This window comes from Sinocyclocheilus rhinocerous, unplaced genomic scaffold, assembly GCF_001515625.1.
Source record: "Sinocyclocheilus rhinocerous isolate Xijiao unplaced genomic scaffold, SAMN03320098_v1.1 scaffold469, whole genome shotgun sequence".
Classification (NCBI taxonomy): domain Eukaryota; kingdom Metazoa; phylum Chordata; class Actinopteri; order Cypriniformes; family Cyprinidae; genus Sinocyclocheilus; species Sinocyclocheilus rhinocerous.
This window is the reverse complement of record NW_015636034.1, coordinates 42,626-62,090: the sequence shown is the minus strand read 5'-3', so window position 1 is coordinate 62,090 and position 19,465 is coordinate 42,626. Positions and strand designations below refer to the sequence as shown.

General features: G+C 36.7%; 1 protein-coding gene and 1 long non-coding RNA gene across 3 annotated transcripts in view; both read left to right on the top strand.

The window, feature by feature from the left end:
- The window catches only part of LOC107747533 (protein phosphatase 1B-like), a 44,247-nt gene extending 32,216 nt beyond the window's left edge, over positions 1 to 12,031 (top strand). For both annotated transcript variants that reach the window (XM_016562084.1, XM_016562085.1), the window contains exons 2-6: positions 1,491 to 2,360; positions 2,470 to 2,587; positions 7,627 to 7,738; positions 7,959 to 8,016; positions 11,765 to 12,031. In XM_016562084.1, the coding sequence (XP_016417570.1) occupies positions 1,506 to 2,360; positions 2,470 to 2,587; positions 7,627 to 7,738; positions 7,959 to 8,016; positions 11,765 to 11,794 (1,173 nt within the window). In that variant the 5' untranslated portion in view covers positions 1,491 to 1,505 and the 3' untranslated portion in view covers positions 11,795 to 12,031. The remainder of the gene's footprint in view (positions 1 to 1,490; positions 2,361 to 2,469; positions 2,588 to 7,626; positions 7,739 to 7,958; positions 8,017 to 11,764) is intronic.
- Positions 12,032 to 15,360: 3,329 nt separating this feature from the next.
- On the top strand, positions 15,361 to 16,153 carry LOC107747532 (uncharacterized). The gene is made up of 3 exons (XR_001640815.1): positions 15,361 to 15,703; positions 15,787 to 15,858; positions 16,073 to 16,153. It is a non-coding gene; the product is annotated as an uncharacterized LOC107747532 (long non-coding RNA).
- The last annotated feature ends 3,312 nt before the right edge of the window (positions 16,154 to 19,465 follow it).

Genomic DNA, 19,465 nt, shown 5'->3' with positions numbered 1-19,465 from the left:
AACCAATCACAACATTTCTTGCATTACCTCGACAGCATAAGAGGACAAATACAGTGCATGCATAATTATTATGCAAGTTGATATTCTGATCATATTTTTTTCCAAGCACATTTGACCAATTCCAAACGACTACTATTAATCTTGTATTTAATCATTTATAATTGATATATAATTATTCATGAAGTGAAAAATGTCTTATATTCAGGTGTGCATAATTATTAAGCAGATTTTCTTTTACAGATAAAATGAGCCAAAAAAGAGATTTAACTCAGACTGAAAGTCAAAAATTATTAAATGCCCATGAGAAATATTCAAAACTAATACAATGCTAGAAATTGCAAAGTTAATGCATAACCATTGGACAGCAAAATGCTCAGTGGGGCAGCAGGGTCAGTCAAAAGCATGTGGAGAAGAAAAGATGCATGTTAACCGCAAAATAATTAGGAATTAAGGTGAAGAATTGTGAAATCACCAGGAATCATTTAGTCTCCAGCGCCAGAACTGCGACCTACCTGGAGTCTCCAGAAGTGCAAGGTGTCAGGTTCTCAGAGACTTAGGAGAAGTATAGAATCCTAAAAAATTACCTCTACTTAATAAGAATAACATACTGAAGTTACTGATTTATATATATTTATATATGCTTTATAGATAAGTTGAGAGTGACTCTTGAAGGACCAGCACCACATCCTCTTGTACCACTCTTTGAAGAATTTATCTTCCAGAATCTGGCAGTAAGTTTTGGGAGTTCATTTTTAGGTCTGCACACATCCAAAAACTTATTTTAAATGCAAAATTGATTTTCGTGCATTCGAAAAACTTTCTTCTTTGCGAGACAAACATTTTCTCCACAAAACTCAGTTCGCGCGCGTGCAAAACGCACTTTTGCGCGCTCAAAATATGATCTTTCGCGTGCAGAATTGTGGCAGAATTGTAATCCCATACACTACACTGTTCTCATAGAGCCGTGTAACATATATTTTTCGGTGGTTAACACTTGAATAGCAGTGCAGGATACGCTGCTATAACAGTAAAGCAGCCCTACACAGGCAATTGGATTATCTGGGCTGCAGTTTGTTGATTTTCAGAAGCTACGCCCACTCTATGGCTAAAGGGCCAAGAAAATCTCTACATGTTTATTTCACTCAAAGTTTGTTGTTAATAGAAATCCATCTATTGAGCGCTAAGACTAAACCTTCCACATTTGTGTTCACTCCGCAGTGGGCATTTTTGGACCGTATGTGCTGGGTTTTTTCCCCTCTAATTCTAATCTAAATGTCTAAAGCAGCTCTTGGTGTGCCTTTACAGCACTGATCGAGTGAGAGAGGATGCTTAATGTTAGCTTATATGCATTTAAGCTGCAGCGATCATATATTTTTAGGTTTAAATGAAGCCTTTAAATGATGTTTTAGTGTTTTTTTTTTTGTGTGTGTTGCAAACCCACTTTCCATGTCTTTTCTTCAACGTTTCTTGTTGTTTCTCTGTCTCTGCAGAACGTGGCCTGAGGCATGGGGGCGTTTTTAGATAAGCCCAAAACAGAGAAATACAATGCGCACGGGGAAGGGAACGGCCTGCGCTTTGGCCTCAGCAGCATGCAGGGATGGAGGGTGGAGATGGAGGATGCGCACACTGCAGCCGTAGGCCTGCCACACGGCTTGGATGACTGGTCCTTCTTCGCCGTCTACGATGGGCATGCTGGCTCGCGTGTTGCAAACTATAGCTCCAAACACCTGTTGGAACATATCGTCGCCGCAGGGTCAGCAGATGAATTGCGGAAGGCTGGAGCTCCGGCACCTGAGACGCCAGCCATAGAAGCGGTGAAGAGGGGTGTCCGCGCCGGCTTCCTGAGGATCGACGAACACATGCGCAGCTTCACAGACCTGCGAAACGGCATGGACCGCAGCGGCTCCACTGCGGTGGCTGTGCTGCTCTCTCCAGAACATCTGTACTTCATTAACTGCGGGGACTCGCGGGCCCTTCTGTGCCGCAACGCTCATGTCTGCTTCTCCACGCTGGACCATAAGCCCTGCAACCCACGGGAGAAGGAGCGTATACAGAACGCAGGTGGCTCTGTGATGATCCAGAGGGTTAACGGATCGCTGGCTGTATCCCGAGCACTGGGTGACTATGACTACAAGTGTGTAGAGGGCAAGGGCCCCACAGAGCAGCTCGTGTCACCAGAGCCTGAAGTATTCGAAATCGCTCGGTCAGATGCGGAGGATGAATTCGTGGTGCTGGCGTGTGACGGTATTTGGGATGTGATGAGCAACGAGGAGCTATGTGCCTTTGTGCGATCGAGGCTAGAGGTGACGGATGACCTGGAGAGAGTGTGCAATGAGGTTGTGGATACCTGTCTACATAAGGTACAGTTCCTTACTCCTAACTTCTGTGACAGCTTTTTACATAGCATGATTGTTTTGTCCTCAGGTGAGATTGTATCCTCCTTTCTTCTTCTTTCTTTTTCTCCTTCAGGGAAGTCGAGATAATATGAGTATTGTGTTAGTCTGTTTGCCAAATGCACCCCAGGTGTCAGCAGAAGCGGTAAAGAGAGATGCTGAGTTGGACAAGTACCTCGAGTCTCGTGTGGAAGGTGAGAAATAAAAGAGTTTGTTGGCCCACCACATGATGCCTAGTTTGTCCACCATAGGTTTGGGAGCATTCATTCATCTGATTAAATTATATCTACATTCTTGCATGCAATAGAACAAATAATTTTTTTTTTATAAAGACACAAATGAAGTAAATGGTGTTCAGAGTTGTTTTGCAGTAACAAGTATTCAAGCAATCGCTGATATATTGAAAATAGTGGTCCAATTAAAAACAAGACTACTTACATTATTAGTGTTATCTTTATATTTAATATCAGAGTAGGCTTGCTGCGATAGTCGGTGTTGAGGGTGATACCGTTGTTAAGCCGCAACACCAGTTACGTCACTTGCCCACCGTGGCACCGCCCCACCCCCCACACTGTCGTTTAGATTTTTTTTATAGTTATAAAAATCATTCAGTTCAGTAAGAGAACAGACACTACAATTAAAAACTGAACGCGGCTGCTCAATGGAATGTGCCGAACAACAGTCACATCACAGATCAGGAGCAGGAGTCAGATCAAAAGCACCTTTTTGGCAATATTTGGATTTTGAAATGCCTGTTGACTTTTGCCGTTTATCTAAGGTGATTTTGGAAGTTTTTTTAAACATTTGTTTCTCATTTATTTGTTTCCACAGTGTTTGCTGATTTTTACTTTATTTAAACTTTGTGTAATTTATTTTATTTTAAATTTTATGCTGTGCCGCCAAGCTTTCTTATTCGTTTTGCATTTCTTATTCATTTGGTTCCTCAGTGTTTGCTGATTTTCAGTTTTGTAGCCTTGCCTATACCTGTTTAAACTTTTGGTAAATTATTTGTTATTTTATATTAGGCATATTGCATGGTTTATTTTTATTCGTTTTGTTAATAAAAGTTCCTATACAACCCTCTACGCGAGCGAAACTCTCAAGCGCTCAGTCAGCGTGTTTATCGAGTGAAAATCTGTGTTGAACGCCTCTCACACACATACTGGCGAGTAAAACCTAAGAATTTATTAGCCAATGACTAATGTTAGACATTATTTAGTCGCCCAGAGTAAGATCTAGTCGCATATGCGAGTGATTTACTCGCAATGTAGAGGGTTGCTATATATATATATATATGTGTTGTTGACGTGACATGGCATTTTCATTTTTCACTGTCCCACAAGATAAAAATGAACAATTAATATTGTCGTTATTTAAAATGCAGTAAATGGTTAAACATTTCTTTGTCCTGCATGGACCTGTTGTTATAAAAGCTGCAGTGTTATTCGTTTTTTTGAAATTTTGAGCCAAATCTCAAAATTGTCCTATGGTGTGACTGTCTCAAGCATGGTTCAATAAATTACTTAATTTATAAATGGAAAAAGAAAAACATGTTAATAAATACCTCCGGCATAATTGTACAAGTGTCTATTTTAGTAAATGGCAATACTTTTTTTCATCCATATATTTTTGAAAGTGTAGGAACTTGATACATTTTGTCTCTGAAAATTATGTCCTCTGGTGTGACACAATTTCCTGATTTTAAATCGGCCAATTCCAGAGAAAACTTTAATTAATTGAAGGACCTCCTTCATGGTCGTGTTACTGAAGCCCCCTGTGAAGCCCATGACATGTGCACATGGTCAATTTTCATCTCAGAATTGTTCAAATATTTAACTTTTTTGGAACCACTACAAAAGTGTTACGTTTTGTTGTCCTTTGGTGTGACACCCCTAAATTATATTTTTTAATTAAAAACTGTATGTTAAACTACATAATCATGGAAAATTATGCAAATGTGTCTTGCTTACCGCTAATGACAGGTTAGCTTGGAATAGCAAGGTCATTAATTGACAGAAAAAGGCTGAAACGTCCTTTGGTGTGACAGAAAATGTCCTCCGGTGTGACGCCTGTACTGTCACACCATAGGACAAAGATGTCACACCAGAGGACAAGGTCTCTTTAAAAAGCATTTTAAATAATTAAATAAGATTTATTTAACTCCTTTTTATTCTTTATTGATCATTTTCAGTGTTCCTAAATGCAATAATTACATTAAACTATTTTATGATGTTTTTACAGAAAACTTGTACTGTTATAAAGTGTCATGAAAATAAGTATAAAATGTGATACTTTGTTTTTGAGACGGAAAGAATTGAGGGAGAGAAATTAGTGGAAGAGAGAGGACACGGAAATTTAGACAGAAAATTAACAGGGATCCATGCAGAAAGGAGGAGATCCTAAGAGAACAATGCAGAAAGTAAAAAGAATCAGAATGATGCCTTAAAAAGAGTAGCCATATAGTTTTAAAAAATCCATTCACATCTTAATGAATATAGTTTGAATATCAATCATATTTAGCTGTGCCACACATGCAGCGGGGGAGCTAAAAGAGTTTCAGTAACATACTGATTGACTAAGAGACTGAATTTTGTTGTTGATAAATTATTTTGTTTTGTTTAAAAAACATGTTGATATGGTTTTATCAAAATTAAACTTTCTTTCTCCTTTGACGTTCAAAATTAAATAGAAATAATTTAATAACTACCATTTCTGTCCTTTAGTGTGATGTAATGTCCTATGGTGTGACACACATAAAAGAACCACAGATTTGTTTTTATCTCAAAATATCTTTAAAAAAAACAGTTGAGTATTGCAATAGGGGACTTACAAATATCACTTAACTTAAAATCGTATAATTTTCAGCAGTTTTGAACGGATGACAGCAAAGTTTGTCTTCTTGTCAAAGTTTATCTTGAAATTGTCCAACAAGTCATGGGGTAAAAAATGATGTTAATTATAATTTCATATTAAATAAATAGCACTATATGAAAATAAGTGTCTAACAAAGAAGATAAATCTCTCTCATGCTATTTATGTATTAAGATTTTTTTTTCTGAATTTTTGCTATGTCACACCATAGGACAAATTTATGGTAGAGTTCAGTAAAAATTAGGGCTGGGTAAAATATTGATATCTCGATATTAATCGATTATCATTTTTACGGAACGATATCGATTCTTAAATCCCAAGAATCGATTAGTCTAGCCTGTTTTCAGTTAATGGACGGAACGTTGAAGGGCACTTCCCAGCCAATATATTGCAATAAGCATTGTGCTTTGGTACATTTAATATGAAACAAAGTCTCAGATTTCAAATTCTGTCCATTGTATTGCAGTATTCAAACAATAAATGCCGTTTTGGCGCTGTTTAATGTGGAGTGACAGATCGCTGTAGCCTCAGTCGCCTCAGTTCAACAGACGTGGCGCGTGAGGCGCACGTGAACTGATCATCTCCTCCACATTAATACCAGTTTCAGCACAAAATAAACATGAATAAACATCCGAAGGTAAGTTAAAAGAAAGAGCTTGTAAACAATGTCACGTAACGTCACATTTACCTCAGAAAAACACATTCGGTGACCATAAACTCAGTCAGATAGAAAAATAAACTGTAAAGAGGGGCATTTTGTTAAATATATGCACCCATATAACATATTCATTATACATTTTACTGTTCTTCAATGTTTAATTTGTTTGAATAAATCCATCAAGTTTTTATGACAGCCATAATTTTGTTTATATTTAAAAAAACAAAAAAGTAGAAATATTATTATGTAATTGTAACTTTATTAAAAAAACTTCATTTAGTGTAATTTTAACAAATCAGTCAATTTTAACCTTCAATATTATAGTAATGTAGTACCAACTGACTCTCGTGTATATTTTACAGCATTAGTTGAGAGATTTTTTTCCTTTAGAAAATTTGGCAGGGACGGTACCTGATATATATCCAAAATAATCAATATTGAATCGAATCGGTAATCGAATCGAATCGCAAGCTTGTAAATGAGAATCGAATCGTGAAATTTGTGTCAAAACCCAGCCCTAGTAAAAATGTTAAAAAATCAGTGAAAGAATTGACGAAGTTAGTGACCCTTTATATTTTCTCAAAGATCAGACTTCACACTACTTAAATATATATATATATTCGGGCTGTGCAAATAATCGAATAATGCGATTATCATGCGCATCTCGTCAGTAAAGCCGGTTCTGTGATTAGTAGTAAATCTCCATCACCTGCTTTCAAATGGAGCGGCATTTACTACACAGAGCCGTAGTTGTATCGCCTGCGATAATGAACGCGATATTGTGGAGCATGTCAGTGAACTACGGCTCTGTGTAGTAAATACCCTTAAAAATTAAAATAATATTTTTTATAATTTATCAAAAAGATTCCCTATTTCAGTGTTTCCTGCACCACTTTCCTGCAGCAATCCTCAATCCATATATAAGCAATGACGAGAAACCTTTTGCTGCATGCATTTGTGGAAAAACAAACATACAGTGCAACCAGTGCAGTCAAATTCAAAAAGAAATAGTTAAAAAAGAATTACTGAATCAAATTCAGAAAATGTCCCCTTCCTTCACACCTTTTCTGTTCTGGTCTGGAACATGCTATCCTGTCTCCACCCCCTTTAATCTTTCTCTCTTCCTACTCTCGATAGCCTGACACTGTTTCTTTTTACTTTTTTCCACATTGGCCTTTCCTTGCTGTATTGTACATTGGACATATTCTGGCTAGTGGTTGTTGGTTTTGTGGGGTTTTGGGGGTTATGTAAACTCTTGGCCTTGAGCTTTGGGCAAAGGTTGGGTTAACATTGTTGTAATGTTTGGCTGGGTGCTGAGAGGGCCTGAGGGAGTCGTCGGCACTGCTGCTCTGGTGAGGAATGTGCTGGCTGAACATCTAACTGGCAACAGGCCCGGAGCGGCCCAGAGCAGCCCAACTGGGCCACAGGCTTTCCTTCTAGAGTCTCACTCTTGCCTCTCAGTGTCTCTGTTGTTTTTTTCTTTCTTATGTCTTTATCTCCCATTTCTCTTTTTTTAATATAATACTAACTAACACCAATGCTCTACACTAGTACCCGTAATACATTGCTCATTTCTTCATACACATACAATAGTTCACATATACACAAAGTTGTCTTGCATACATTGTAGCGTTCCATTAAATGCAGCAGTCAAATACGTATTTAGCTTTAATCTGTGGTTTATCCTTTCTGTTTCCTAATCAGAGCTCATTGAGAAAGCAGGGGAAGAAGGTGTGCCTGAGCTGGCGCATGTCATGAGCAGCCTGTCCCAAGAAAGCATCCCCAATCTCCCACCAGGGGGCGGCCTTGCCAGCAAGTAAGTAAATAACATGGTTACAAACCACACAGAGGTTCACACCTGCACAAACATGTTAACATGCCTAATATTTAAGAATATGGAATGCTAACACAGAGTTTGCAGGTTTAGTCCCAAGTACACTTGACCCAGAATCCAGCTTGGCTTTATAACCTCTACACCACTTCACCCAAAAAAATATTTATTTTTTTAATAGGATGGCTGTTGTGTTTCTCCTCAGGCACAGTGTTGTTGAAGCAGTGTACAACCGGTTGAACCCCCAAAGAGATGAGGATGGTGTGAGTATGAATAGAGTCTGGCGTTTTAAAGGTCTAGAACCTCCTGGTATGATGACAGCAATACATTTAGCCCCTGGTCTTACCATAAAAATGTAGAAATGTTAACTTCCCCTTGACCTGTTGGACTCATCTCATCATGAGACGTTGCCTTGTTTTGCACCTCGCTCACTCGACCCATTTATACCTGGTATTAATATCAATCAACCCAGAGTCACTTAGTGTTACTTTCTCACTCCGAGTGTTTGCTCTTTCCATCCCACTCGCCTACTTTGCTCATTTATTTACTGCTGAGAGTAAAACATCCTGCTCAAATGACAGCTGTAATGAGCTCATTCAAATGATCCTCTGCCCCAAAGCACAGCGGTTGAGATCACCACATCACAAACACTCCTAATGCATCCCATCAAGGAGATGAGCTGAGATCTATCAGCCTGTAAGCATGACCAATCAGACTTGGTTAGCGAGCACACAAGAATGTTATTTCATTAGCTTTTTATGCTATTATTAACTCTTCAGCCAAGTCTCATGATGATGATGATGTCACTGCTCAACATGTGATCTGGCAAAACTGCACTAGGGTTTGCATGTTGTAAAACCTGCATTTGGTTACCTGTCTTGTTGTTGTACCCATGAACATAAACGTTTGTGTGTGTGTGTGAGGCTCAGAAGAATGTCAGTTTTGTAGGTTTAATTTGTGTGACACATTCTCATGTGTTGGTCTGGACACCAGTTGGACAAAGCTGGAGTTTTGATCCAAGTGTTCCCCTCTCCCCTACTGGACATCCAAGAGATATCTGATGTGTGTGAATGAGAGAAAGAGATGGTGTTCTCTAAGCTCTTGGACTCTCCTCATTAGGGTTGTCATGATACCAAAATGCCAGTAGTTGATACCAATGCCAGAGAGATTTCAGGATCCTTGATACCACTTTTGATACCAAAGCAAAACTAATTTAAGTAAAAATACTAAAGAAAAAAAACTTAATATATGAACAAATTCAATTGAAACAATGGAACTGGAATGTTTGGGGTCAGTAAGATTTGTTTTAAAGAAACTATGCTTTCCTTGCTTTTATACTTTTTATTACTTATGTAATTTAATGTGACACTAAAGACATTTATAATGTTACAAACGTTTTCTATTTCAAATAAATGCAGTTTTTGTGAACTTTGTTCTCCTAAGAATATAAAAATATATCACAGTTTCCACAAAAATATTAAGCTGCACAACTGTTTTCAACATTGATAATAATCAGAAATGTTTCTTGAACAGCAAATCAGCATATTCGAATGATTTCTGAAGGATCATGTAACTGTAGTAGTGGCTGCTGAAAATTCAGCTTTGCATCACAGCAATACATCACATTTTAAATTATATTAAATTAGTAGTAATATTTCACAATATGGCTGTTTTTACTGTATTTTTAATCAAATAATTGCAGCTTTTGCGAGTATGAGACATTACAAAGTCTTACCAACCCCAAACTTTTAAATAGGTTTGGTCACCTTCAAGTATAACTCAAAGACAGTGTAGCTTTTCCAAGTAATTATTTAAGTTAACATTAATAAGGAAACTAATTAAGAACTTTTTTTTTTCATGTCAATATTGTGGTTTGAATCATTTTAGCAAACATAATAGCAGTTATATTTACATTTATATTATTTAAATTTTAGTATCAACTTGGTACTTTTGACATCCCTAGGCCTCATCAGTGAGTGATGTTTTGTTGGCTTGTTGTGAGGAGTAGACTAGATCCTTGTGTTTTTCAGTGATAGCCAGTGACAGTGTTTAGTAAGCTTTATACTCTGTCCACCCCTCCTTTTGTCAATAATTCATTTTTAAAGTACCATAGCATGTTTTTCACAGCCAGATGTACAGTTTGCAGTTATATAGCTATAGCCTATAGCTATATATAGTTATAAACCAAGGAAGGTATTCATATCAAGAATAAACATATTCGAGGCACATTAAGAGGATGCTACACATTAACAGAACTAATGATGTATGTGTTCACCCTTTGATTAATGCAGCCCAGCTGTTTTATTTGGTAAGTCGATTACTAATTGATACTAATGTTTTCTGCAGAAAGAGTGACTTGAGTTTGTTTGAACATAGCGGCAGAAGCTCACCTAATCTACCCCATATGTACTGACCTTATGAAAGCAGCAGTAGAGGGAATTTTACATTTATTTAACTGCTGGTTTGTGGCTATCCATGTTTGTTTTATGTGGTTTGCAGTGTGACCAAACTGTCAAAGTATAGTTATATTATATTATACCTGTTAAATATTCAAGCCCTGTAGATAAGTCACTTCTTTATTTGTGTTTTACATTACCAAAGCAACAGTGTTCCTGTCAATGAATGCAGATGACTTGTTTAACTTGGCTTCCATTTCAAGTCCTACTCGTGTACAGTATGTTCTGTGTCAAGAAATGGCTTACCTAGATGTGTCCTTGAAAAGTAATCATATTATGGAGTATGGACCAAAAATATTACTCACTAATCTCTAATCAGCCATTTTACAGGGGTTTGGATCAATTTCTCCATAATCTTTCATGTTGATGCTTTGCACATGGATATTTTTTGTCTGTGATGCAGATGTGTAACTTTGGTTGCTTGGAAGTGAGAGCAGGAAATAATAGTAGAGGAAAAAACATCAGATCAGAAATGCAAATCTGATGATCCCATTGCTATTCCTTCTCTGAATCATGCCTGTGCCTTGTACAACAGTTAATTATTTGATCTCATGTAAAGAAATGATTAAATCAGAGATGAAATCACAGTTCTACTTCTGCAAATAAAATATTAGACAGAGAAACAAGAATGGCACAATTTTGGTTTCAAGGTTCAGTGATCACTGTAATGGTTAGCTGTAATGGAGTATGGGAGACCAGGGGCAATTGTAATATGTTTTTTTGATGCTTGCTTTCTTTTTGTTTAAGTTATATATACTTTTTTTGCTTAAACTGTCACTGGTAGCTACTCTACAGAATTTTGGAGACAGGAGGTTGGGTGGACTTGTTAAATTAAAATGAAAATTGGATTCTTCTAAATGTGTAAAGTACATTATTTCATTAAAGTAGTTTAGTTTAAGACTTGATAGACATTCACATGCTCAGTTGGGAGAACTTATACTTTGCTGAATAATTGTTTGTACATGCTGAAACAGTGTATATTATATAAAAAGGATTTAACCCATTTTAGATAATTAAACTGTCGAAGTTTTAATTTTTTTCCTCAAGTATGAGTTTAGTATGGCTGCATTTATTTGATCAAAATACAACAAAAATAGTAGTATTGCAAAGTATTACAATTTTAAATAGTTTTCTATTTTAATGTATTTATAATGCAATTTATTCCTGTGATGTAAAGCCTAATTTTTAGAAGCCAATGATCCTTCAATGATCCTTTGGAAATCATGTTAAAATGCTGATTTGCTGCTCAAGAAACATTTATTATTATCAATGTTGAAAACCGTTGTGCTGTTTAATATTATAATATACTGTATAATAATATTGTTATTATATGTATATTTTATTTTTATTGATTGTTTGAATAGAAAGTAAAAAAAAACAGCATTTATTTGAGAGAGAAATATTTTGTAACATTGGTTTTACCTGTCTCTTTTAAACAATTAATGCATCATTGTTAATAAAAACATTAATTTATTAAAAAAATCAAAGCAAACATTTGACCAGTAGTGTATAATCATTTAGCTGATGGTCTTCTCTGTGTGGTGTTTCTCTGCAGAGTGGTGCTGACCTTGAGGACCCGTGGTAGTCATCCCGCCTGAGGAAAGAGCACCTTTTCTACACAAGACATCAGTCATGTTTCTTTTGTTCCAGTGAAACCAAGAGATTCAACGGACAGTATTTCAAGAGTCACAACACAATGGAAACACAGTACAACCAAAAGCATTACAAACACTTTTTTTTCTAATGTGAGGGAAAGAATGGAGTTCCAGTTTTAAAAACAAACTCAAACACGAAAATAACAAAATACACATCATACAATAAAGAACTGTTTTTCTCACTTTTTTTGTGGTGTTCATTTTGAAACCGAGGATGTTTTGCGGGATGGACCCATGTACGTGCTGTGGTGCCTTTTTTAAGTCGGAAAAGAGGTTTGTCAATGCCAGATGCCCTGAGCCCAGGATACAGTTAATAAACTTGGCTATGTGAGACCGCTGCAGCCCCTGGTATGGGGTTATGGATCATCACTGGGTTTGAGGATACATTTGACTGATGAATGCGTGTGGATCGTGTTTTAAAGAATTGCTTCATTACTACTTAACCTGCGTGGAAAGGATTGAAGCTTGTTGGCTTTTTGCACCTTCCCTCCCTCATGTGCGCTGACTGACCTTTAGGTAGAACCTTGGACTCGACTCGGCTTCGTTTTGCAGGTTATCACTTGATTGGTTGTCAAAAGCTTTTTTTAATCCTGCTGTTTCAGAGAATATAGAATATATAGAGATAAATATATATAAATTCATATATATATATATATATATATTTTTTTTTTTTTCCCATGTTTGACGTTCTTTGTGGCTTAACGTGTGAAGCAATAGAGTTGTGTTGGTGGCGCCCGATGAGCGTGCGACGTTGTGTGAATACTTTAGACACGCTGAGATTGTTGATGTACTTGTGTAACCCAGCCACCCAAGGACTGTGGATGATGTTGGCTAAAAGGGATTAAGTACCCACCAAAGCCACGCAGCATTTCTCAGCTCCCCCTTTGTATTATATCTCTGTCTTCTCTCCTTATCGGCCCTCACTTTCACAATGCAGATGTGAACTTGCAGCAACCTGCCTTTCTTCTTCTTTTTCCCTTCAGAGTATATTGTAAAGTGGTGTTTTTTGTTTTGGTTTGCTGATCACGAACATACTAGCTTTGTGATGAATTCACAAGTTATTTTCTGATTCATCATGCAAGTGTAATGTTGGTTTTGCTCCGATATATTTTCAGCAGTCCTGTTTTTTTTTACTCTCAAAGCCGTGATTCCCATTCACTTTCATTATATGACTGACAGACTGCAAAGGTTTGAGTTAAAAAATCTTTGTTTGTGTTCTACTGAAGAAACAAAGTCACCTACATCTTGGATGCCCTGGGGGTAAGCAGATAAACATCACATTTTCCTTTTTGGGTGAACTATCCCTTTAAGTACTCAGAACCTGAAAGGTGATATTGAGTAGAACAATAAAGATAAAGGAAAAAGCAGTCTTGCTCTTTGTTTAATCACATTGGAAAGAGCCTAATGGCTGAGAGAAAACCCATTTTGAGTAAGTAGTAATCTCAATAAGTAGTTTAATGTATTGTATGCACATTATAGCTTGTTCTGGCCAAGAGTCGCCCATTTGGACAGGAAGAGACTGTCTGGCCGGAATGTAAAGCAACCAGATGCAGATTGATTTGTTTTTGCGTGCATTTTAAGGGATGATAGCTGCAATAATAGACTGAAATTATTTTAAATGATGGTATTCTCAGTGAAAATGTACCCATAAAACACAAAAATATGTATAGATGTTGTGATCTGTATTTCTGAGTAAACGAAGCTGAATATACAGTGCTGATATACTAAATGTACTATTAAGTGCTACAAACCTGAGCATATTTCAAAGATTTGAGGTCTCTGCCCCAGCAGAAGTTGGCAAATGTAGTGATTTTTTTATTTATTTAAAGCACTCATTGTATCAACCTTGCCCTTATAAACATGACTTTGTCAAGTGATTAAAAAAGTGTTGTAGGTTAGATTAGTGCTTATTAGGGCTGGGTATCGAGTTCGATACTTTTTAGGCACTGACCGAAATGCCTCGATACCATCGAGTATCGAAAAATGTCTCGTCGTTCGGTACCAAATTTCGATACCTAAGGGGTTAATCTCATCAGCGTCAGTGAGCCAATAAGCCTGCAGCACTAGCCGGTGTGTTCGACCAGAAGAGGTGCGCCGCAGATCGATCAGTGCTTGACATTCGCGAGAGCGATTCGAAAGCGCACTGGTTTTTTTTACTTTAAACCGCATAAACACATTTCATTACACCAAATACGCAAAATAATGTTCTTTTTAGCAGCATCATATGACCCCTTTAAAACTATTTGCACGGATTTATTGTGTTGGTTACATTTTGTTCCTTTGTGCAGTGGCTCAGGAGATGAGTCTTTGAGTTTGTATAAACATCAACAAGCTGAAAAATAAAACCAAAGTTTTGTTTTTTTTGATGATGTAATCTTGTTAAAATTTATTTCATAAAATTGGTATCGAAAAAAGTATCGTTCAGGAACCGGTATCGAAGTCAAGGTATCGGTATCGATATATCGAAAAAATTTTAACAATACCCAGCCCTAGTGCTTATCAGATTGAGAAAGTGCTCTCAAGTTTTGAATGCTATACGCATCCTATGGTACGGTGGCCTAATAGTGCACAATACAACGCAATTAAAAAAGCAAACGTAAGCTCACAATGCAATTAAAAAAGCAAACATAAGCTCACAACACAACGACATTAAAAAAGCAAACATAAGCTCACAACACAACGCAATTCAAAAAGCAAACATAAGCTCACAACACAACGCAATTCAAAAAGCAAACATAAACTCACAACACAACGACATTAAGCCACAACACAACGGAAATGCTCCCGGCCACTAGGGGGCAGTGTTGACAGTTAAACACCGATCTATGCACGGTCACTTCCGCATTTCCGCATTTTTCCTCAGGGGGCTTACTTAAATCCGGTGCTGTGCCAAAAGCCGTTGTTCCTTACGTAGAGCTTTCAAAATGACAAGGGGAGAAGATGATTTTTCAGCTTACAAGAACTTCCCCGGATTACTGTAAATGAATTTAATCGCACGGAGAAGGGCATTAAACGTTTCAAGTTACATCGACAACTTTAGGGTGAGTATTGTTCTGTCGTCTTCTAGCAAATCTTGCTAATAAGGCTGGATAACGCTGCATGACTTCTGCGCCGATTTGATCAGCACTTAAATAGCAGGGCTAAGTTAGAGTTTAGCTTTAAACTCCGTCCACCTCAGGTTTTTATAACTCCTAAGAGATAGTAGCAATAACATCAGAGCTCCCGGTAATCCACGTTTGTTTGCATCTGTGGCTGTGATAGGAACGTCTTAACTTGATATAAAGTATTTTAAATACTGTTCCCATTTTTAGATTGCCATGTATCGTAATAAACCTTAAGTCTGACCGTTTCTGGCAGTTTATCGTTATATTTTCCTGAAGCTTGAATTGATAGTTTACATTTAATATAGCAGTTTTCCAGGGATCCCTAACACAAACATGATGAAGCTGTTCAGTAAAAAAGCAATTAAGAATAGAAGCAAACAAGATCAGGAATGGTTAAGAGTAGGGACATCCTTTGAAATATTACTTAACTCTTTACAGTGTATTGGCATGTTTGTAACATTATATAGACTTAATTCTTCATAATTTATTTTAAATATAGTTTAATTTACAATGTAACAATTTAAAATGCAACTGAAAGTAATTCAAAATGTATCTGAAATCAATTCAATATGTAACCCAATGCAATTATCTTCACAGATTGTTTTAAAGGACTCCCATCCATACTGTTGCAGCACTGTACCAGACAGCACACTATTCAGAACTGAGAATCAGTGCAGTTCCTCCTGTACAGAGCTGCACTGAATGGAGCAGAACTGGCACAAACCTAGAACAATGGTAAGTAAGATATAAAATTCTTTAATGAATGACATAATAGACTTTTTATTAATAATATTAACATGCCCCATTGGTATGCCTAGAGAGTTAAGCCAGGTCCTGTCAGTGGGATGGTGGTCCTGTTTGCAAGAGAGGAAACTCGCTGAGTGGTTAAGGTAGGAGTAGACTGTCTAATTACATATTTTCATATCTTGCTATATTCATAATGTATAACATGCCTATATGATTAGCCCTAGCAGAAAAAAGACAAAAACACAATCATATTGGATATGGCTCCATTCATAATGTATGCAACATGTAATGACAGTGGTGGAAGATTTTTATTTCTTTAATGGTCAATTTACACTATACCTTTGTTTTTCATCTCAGGAGAATGTTTACAGTGGCGTCACAGTGATCTGCTTGGCCTATCAGTCCTCCAAGTGGCAGAAGTGTTAAAAAACCATAGCATTACACTATCACAGTTATTAGTATTTTAAATAACTATTACACTGTATCAAAGTTTCTAAAATGTACGTGTTTATATTTACATGTTTAGATTACACTAGTGAGCAAGAAACTGTATTAAAGTTATATATATTTGCATTTACATTATATTTAATATTCTAGTCTGTACAAATAAAACCAAATTAATCCATCCCAAGTGTTTTGTGTAAGGCCAGATCTCTCTGTGGAAGACTGACTGAAAGGTGGACCATGAAGAGGAGGAACTCATCGAAGGGCTGCAGAGACTGACACTGTCAAAATACATTTTAAATAATTATGATACATGCATGTAACGTGCACATCAAAAAATAAAAATAAATAAAATTTTCTTTGTCACAAATAAAATATTTACAATATTTACCATTGCATTGCTTGTTATTCCAACTTCTCTCCTCGTTGTAGCTGTCCTCGCACAAACCATGTAAACCATGTGGAATGCAGGTTCAATAACTCTCCAAAAATCTCAAATCTAGATTGAATGAGACATGTTTTCAGAAAATGCACACCACACAATGTAATAACAATGCAAGTTTGCCTACACTGAACCTGATGGTTACTTTAAAAATGTATAATGTATTGACATGCAAGTACTCAAACAATTATTTTAACTGGGGTTTTAGCTTATTCTCCCTCATGTCATTCTAAACCATTATGAATTTCTTCTGTGGGGAAAAAAATATCTAAATAGCTGACTGACACTAACATTATTTACAACATTTCTGTATGCCAATGAAGAAATCAAGCCATATGGGTTTACAACTACATAAAGGTGAGTATATGATGACAGCTTTATTTTAATTTTTGGGTGAATCCTCTAACTCGTTAACACATATTGCCCAGACCCACAAAAGTGGTTTTTAAAAAACAGGCAACCACAGCGACAAAAAAAAATAATTCACAACAGGCCTACATTGTGCATGGTAGTAATGTAAATAAGGGTTTAGATCTTACCTAGTGCAGAACCGTATGTTGTCGTTACCGTAAGTGGCGCCTGCAGACTGTAGTATCAAAAGTGATGTTAAAATCCTTACATCTACTACTCTGAATCCACTTATTGCGAGTTTCTTCATCCAGGGGAGAAGTGTGAAAAACTTTTGAGAAGCATCACAAAACGGGACATATCAAGCGGAACAAACCAAAAAAAAAAATTCACAACAGGCCTACATTGTGCATGGTAGTAATGTAAATAAGGGTTTAGATCTTACCTAGTGTAGAACCGTATGTTGTCGTTACCGTAAGTGGCGCCTGCAGACTGTAGTATCAAAAGTGATGTTAAAATCCTTACATCTACTACTCTGAATCCACTTATTGCGAGTTTCTTCATCCAGGGGAGAAGTGTGGAAAAACTTTTGAGAAGCCTCACAAAACGGAACACCGCAATAGCGGGACAAACCACCCTCACGGATGTTTAAACTTTATGGAACTCTTCATTAAATAATTATATTACTGTGGTATAGTTAATTTGTTATATTATAGCAAAGTGTATAAATATTATTTTATATTAATCGTTCATTGACAAAAGATTGCGGCTGGTAATGCACTCACCTATGGCTGAATACAGACCGGAACCTTTTATGCGCCCTGAGATTTCACCGGAAATACGTAGGCTGCATGCCGTGTATAGAGTCCATTTCCCGTTTCTGCAGACCAACTGCCCCCTAGTGGTCGGGAGCATTTCCGTTGTGTTGTGGCTTAAGGACGCGGGAAGTAGGGGTGCTGAGGGGGCTGCAGCACCCTCTGTTTTCACATAATTACAAATTGCAACGCCGAGTTTGTTCATTTAAATTTCCCATCCCAGCAAAAACTTTCCAAAATCGGCATCCAAACAACACCAGCCCCAGCACGAGCACCGACGTAAGTGAACCAGCTACCTCAGGCCAGGCTAAAAATGCAGTATGGCTAATAATGAATGCTACAGTATGCTATAGTATATAGGGGTATCATGATAGCCTGTTTTAAATATCGCAGAACAAGTTTTGGTTTATTTGTTTTATTTGGATTTTATTTAGTTCCAGACATATGGTAAAGATATAAAAAGTTCTGTACCTGTAACAAGGAATGCATTGTGTGATTTAAAAGAAAGACCAGCTGCATGTAGCGTTAGTTCTGGCAAGTCACGTTAGTCGGGTTGGCATCAGCTGACTCTCAGCTGATCCCCATCTACATCTATGGGAAAACGACACCTATATAAGCATTCTTATATAAGGTCCCTCAGTATTATCAGCAGTTTTCACATTGCTCAATAGCTAATTACCCTTCTCCATCCCCAACTCCTCCTCTGTCAGTCAGGATTCAGCCTTCTGATTCTCCTTTGAATCAGACTAATTCTAAAATGTGTACATAACATTATTGAACTTTAACAATATCTGCAATACCTTTATGTTGGTTCTGTTCTGTTTACCCTGGGGGGTTATTGCTGCTCTCCCTGCTCTCACCCATGCTAGGCTGCATGGATGCGCAGGGAGTTCTTGCCCAGAACAGAACCATACCGCCAATCCAAACTGTATGCTAATTGTCAATCATCTTTGACGATAGTGGTCCTGACAGAATTATATAATCAAGTTGCAGTTTACATACGAATAGTTGACTAGTTACATTAAAAGTTGGACAGGATTAATATTTTGTTAATTTTTGTAGAGTTCAGATTACATCTGTCATTGAGGTGGTACCCTAAGGTACAAATATTATTGTACCTTATTTTAAATGGCACATGTAAGTACCTCAAAGTGTACTTATTACTACCTTTTGCAATGGTATTGCACCAGTGATGGGTTTTAAAAAAAATGAGAATTAGAGTTTGCCAGCCAATTTGTCATGTAGTGAAAAAGTTTTCAAGTATTTGTTTGTTTCTCATTTGTTTACCAGTGTTATTTTGGTATTATTATGATTATAGTATTTATTCATATTTTGAATTATTTTTTACTTTTATATTTTCAGTTAGATTTAAGGTGTAGTATTTTAGTAAATGTATGAGCTTTATTTTATTTAAGTATTTGCAGGAATCATTACTATGCTTTTCATAGCATATTTATATTTATTTCAATTTCAATTACTGAAAATTTTTTTAAAACATTTTTAGTTTTAATGATAACTGCTGATTATTACAATATTTTGTGTTTTGTATTTGAAGTTGCCCAAAAACAATGCATATTAGGCAAAAAAAAAAAAATCTATATTTTTGGGTAACGATTTAGTAAAAAAATATATATTTTTTTAATGTGATCAGGCCTTTTCATTATGCATAAACATCAATAAAATTATATGCTCAACTTGCAG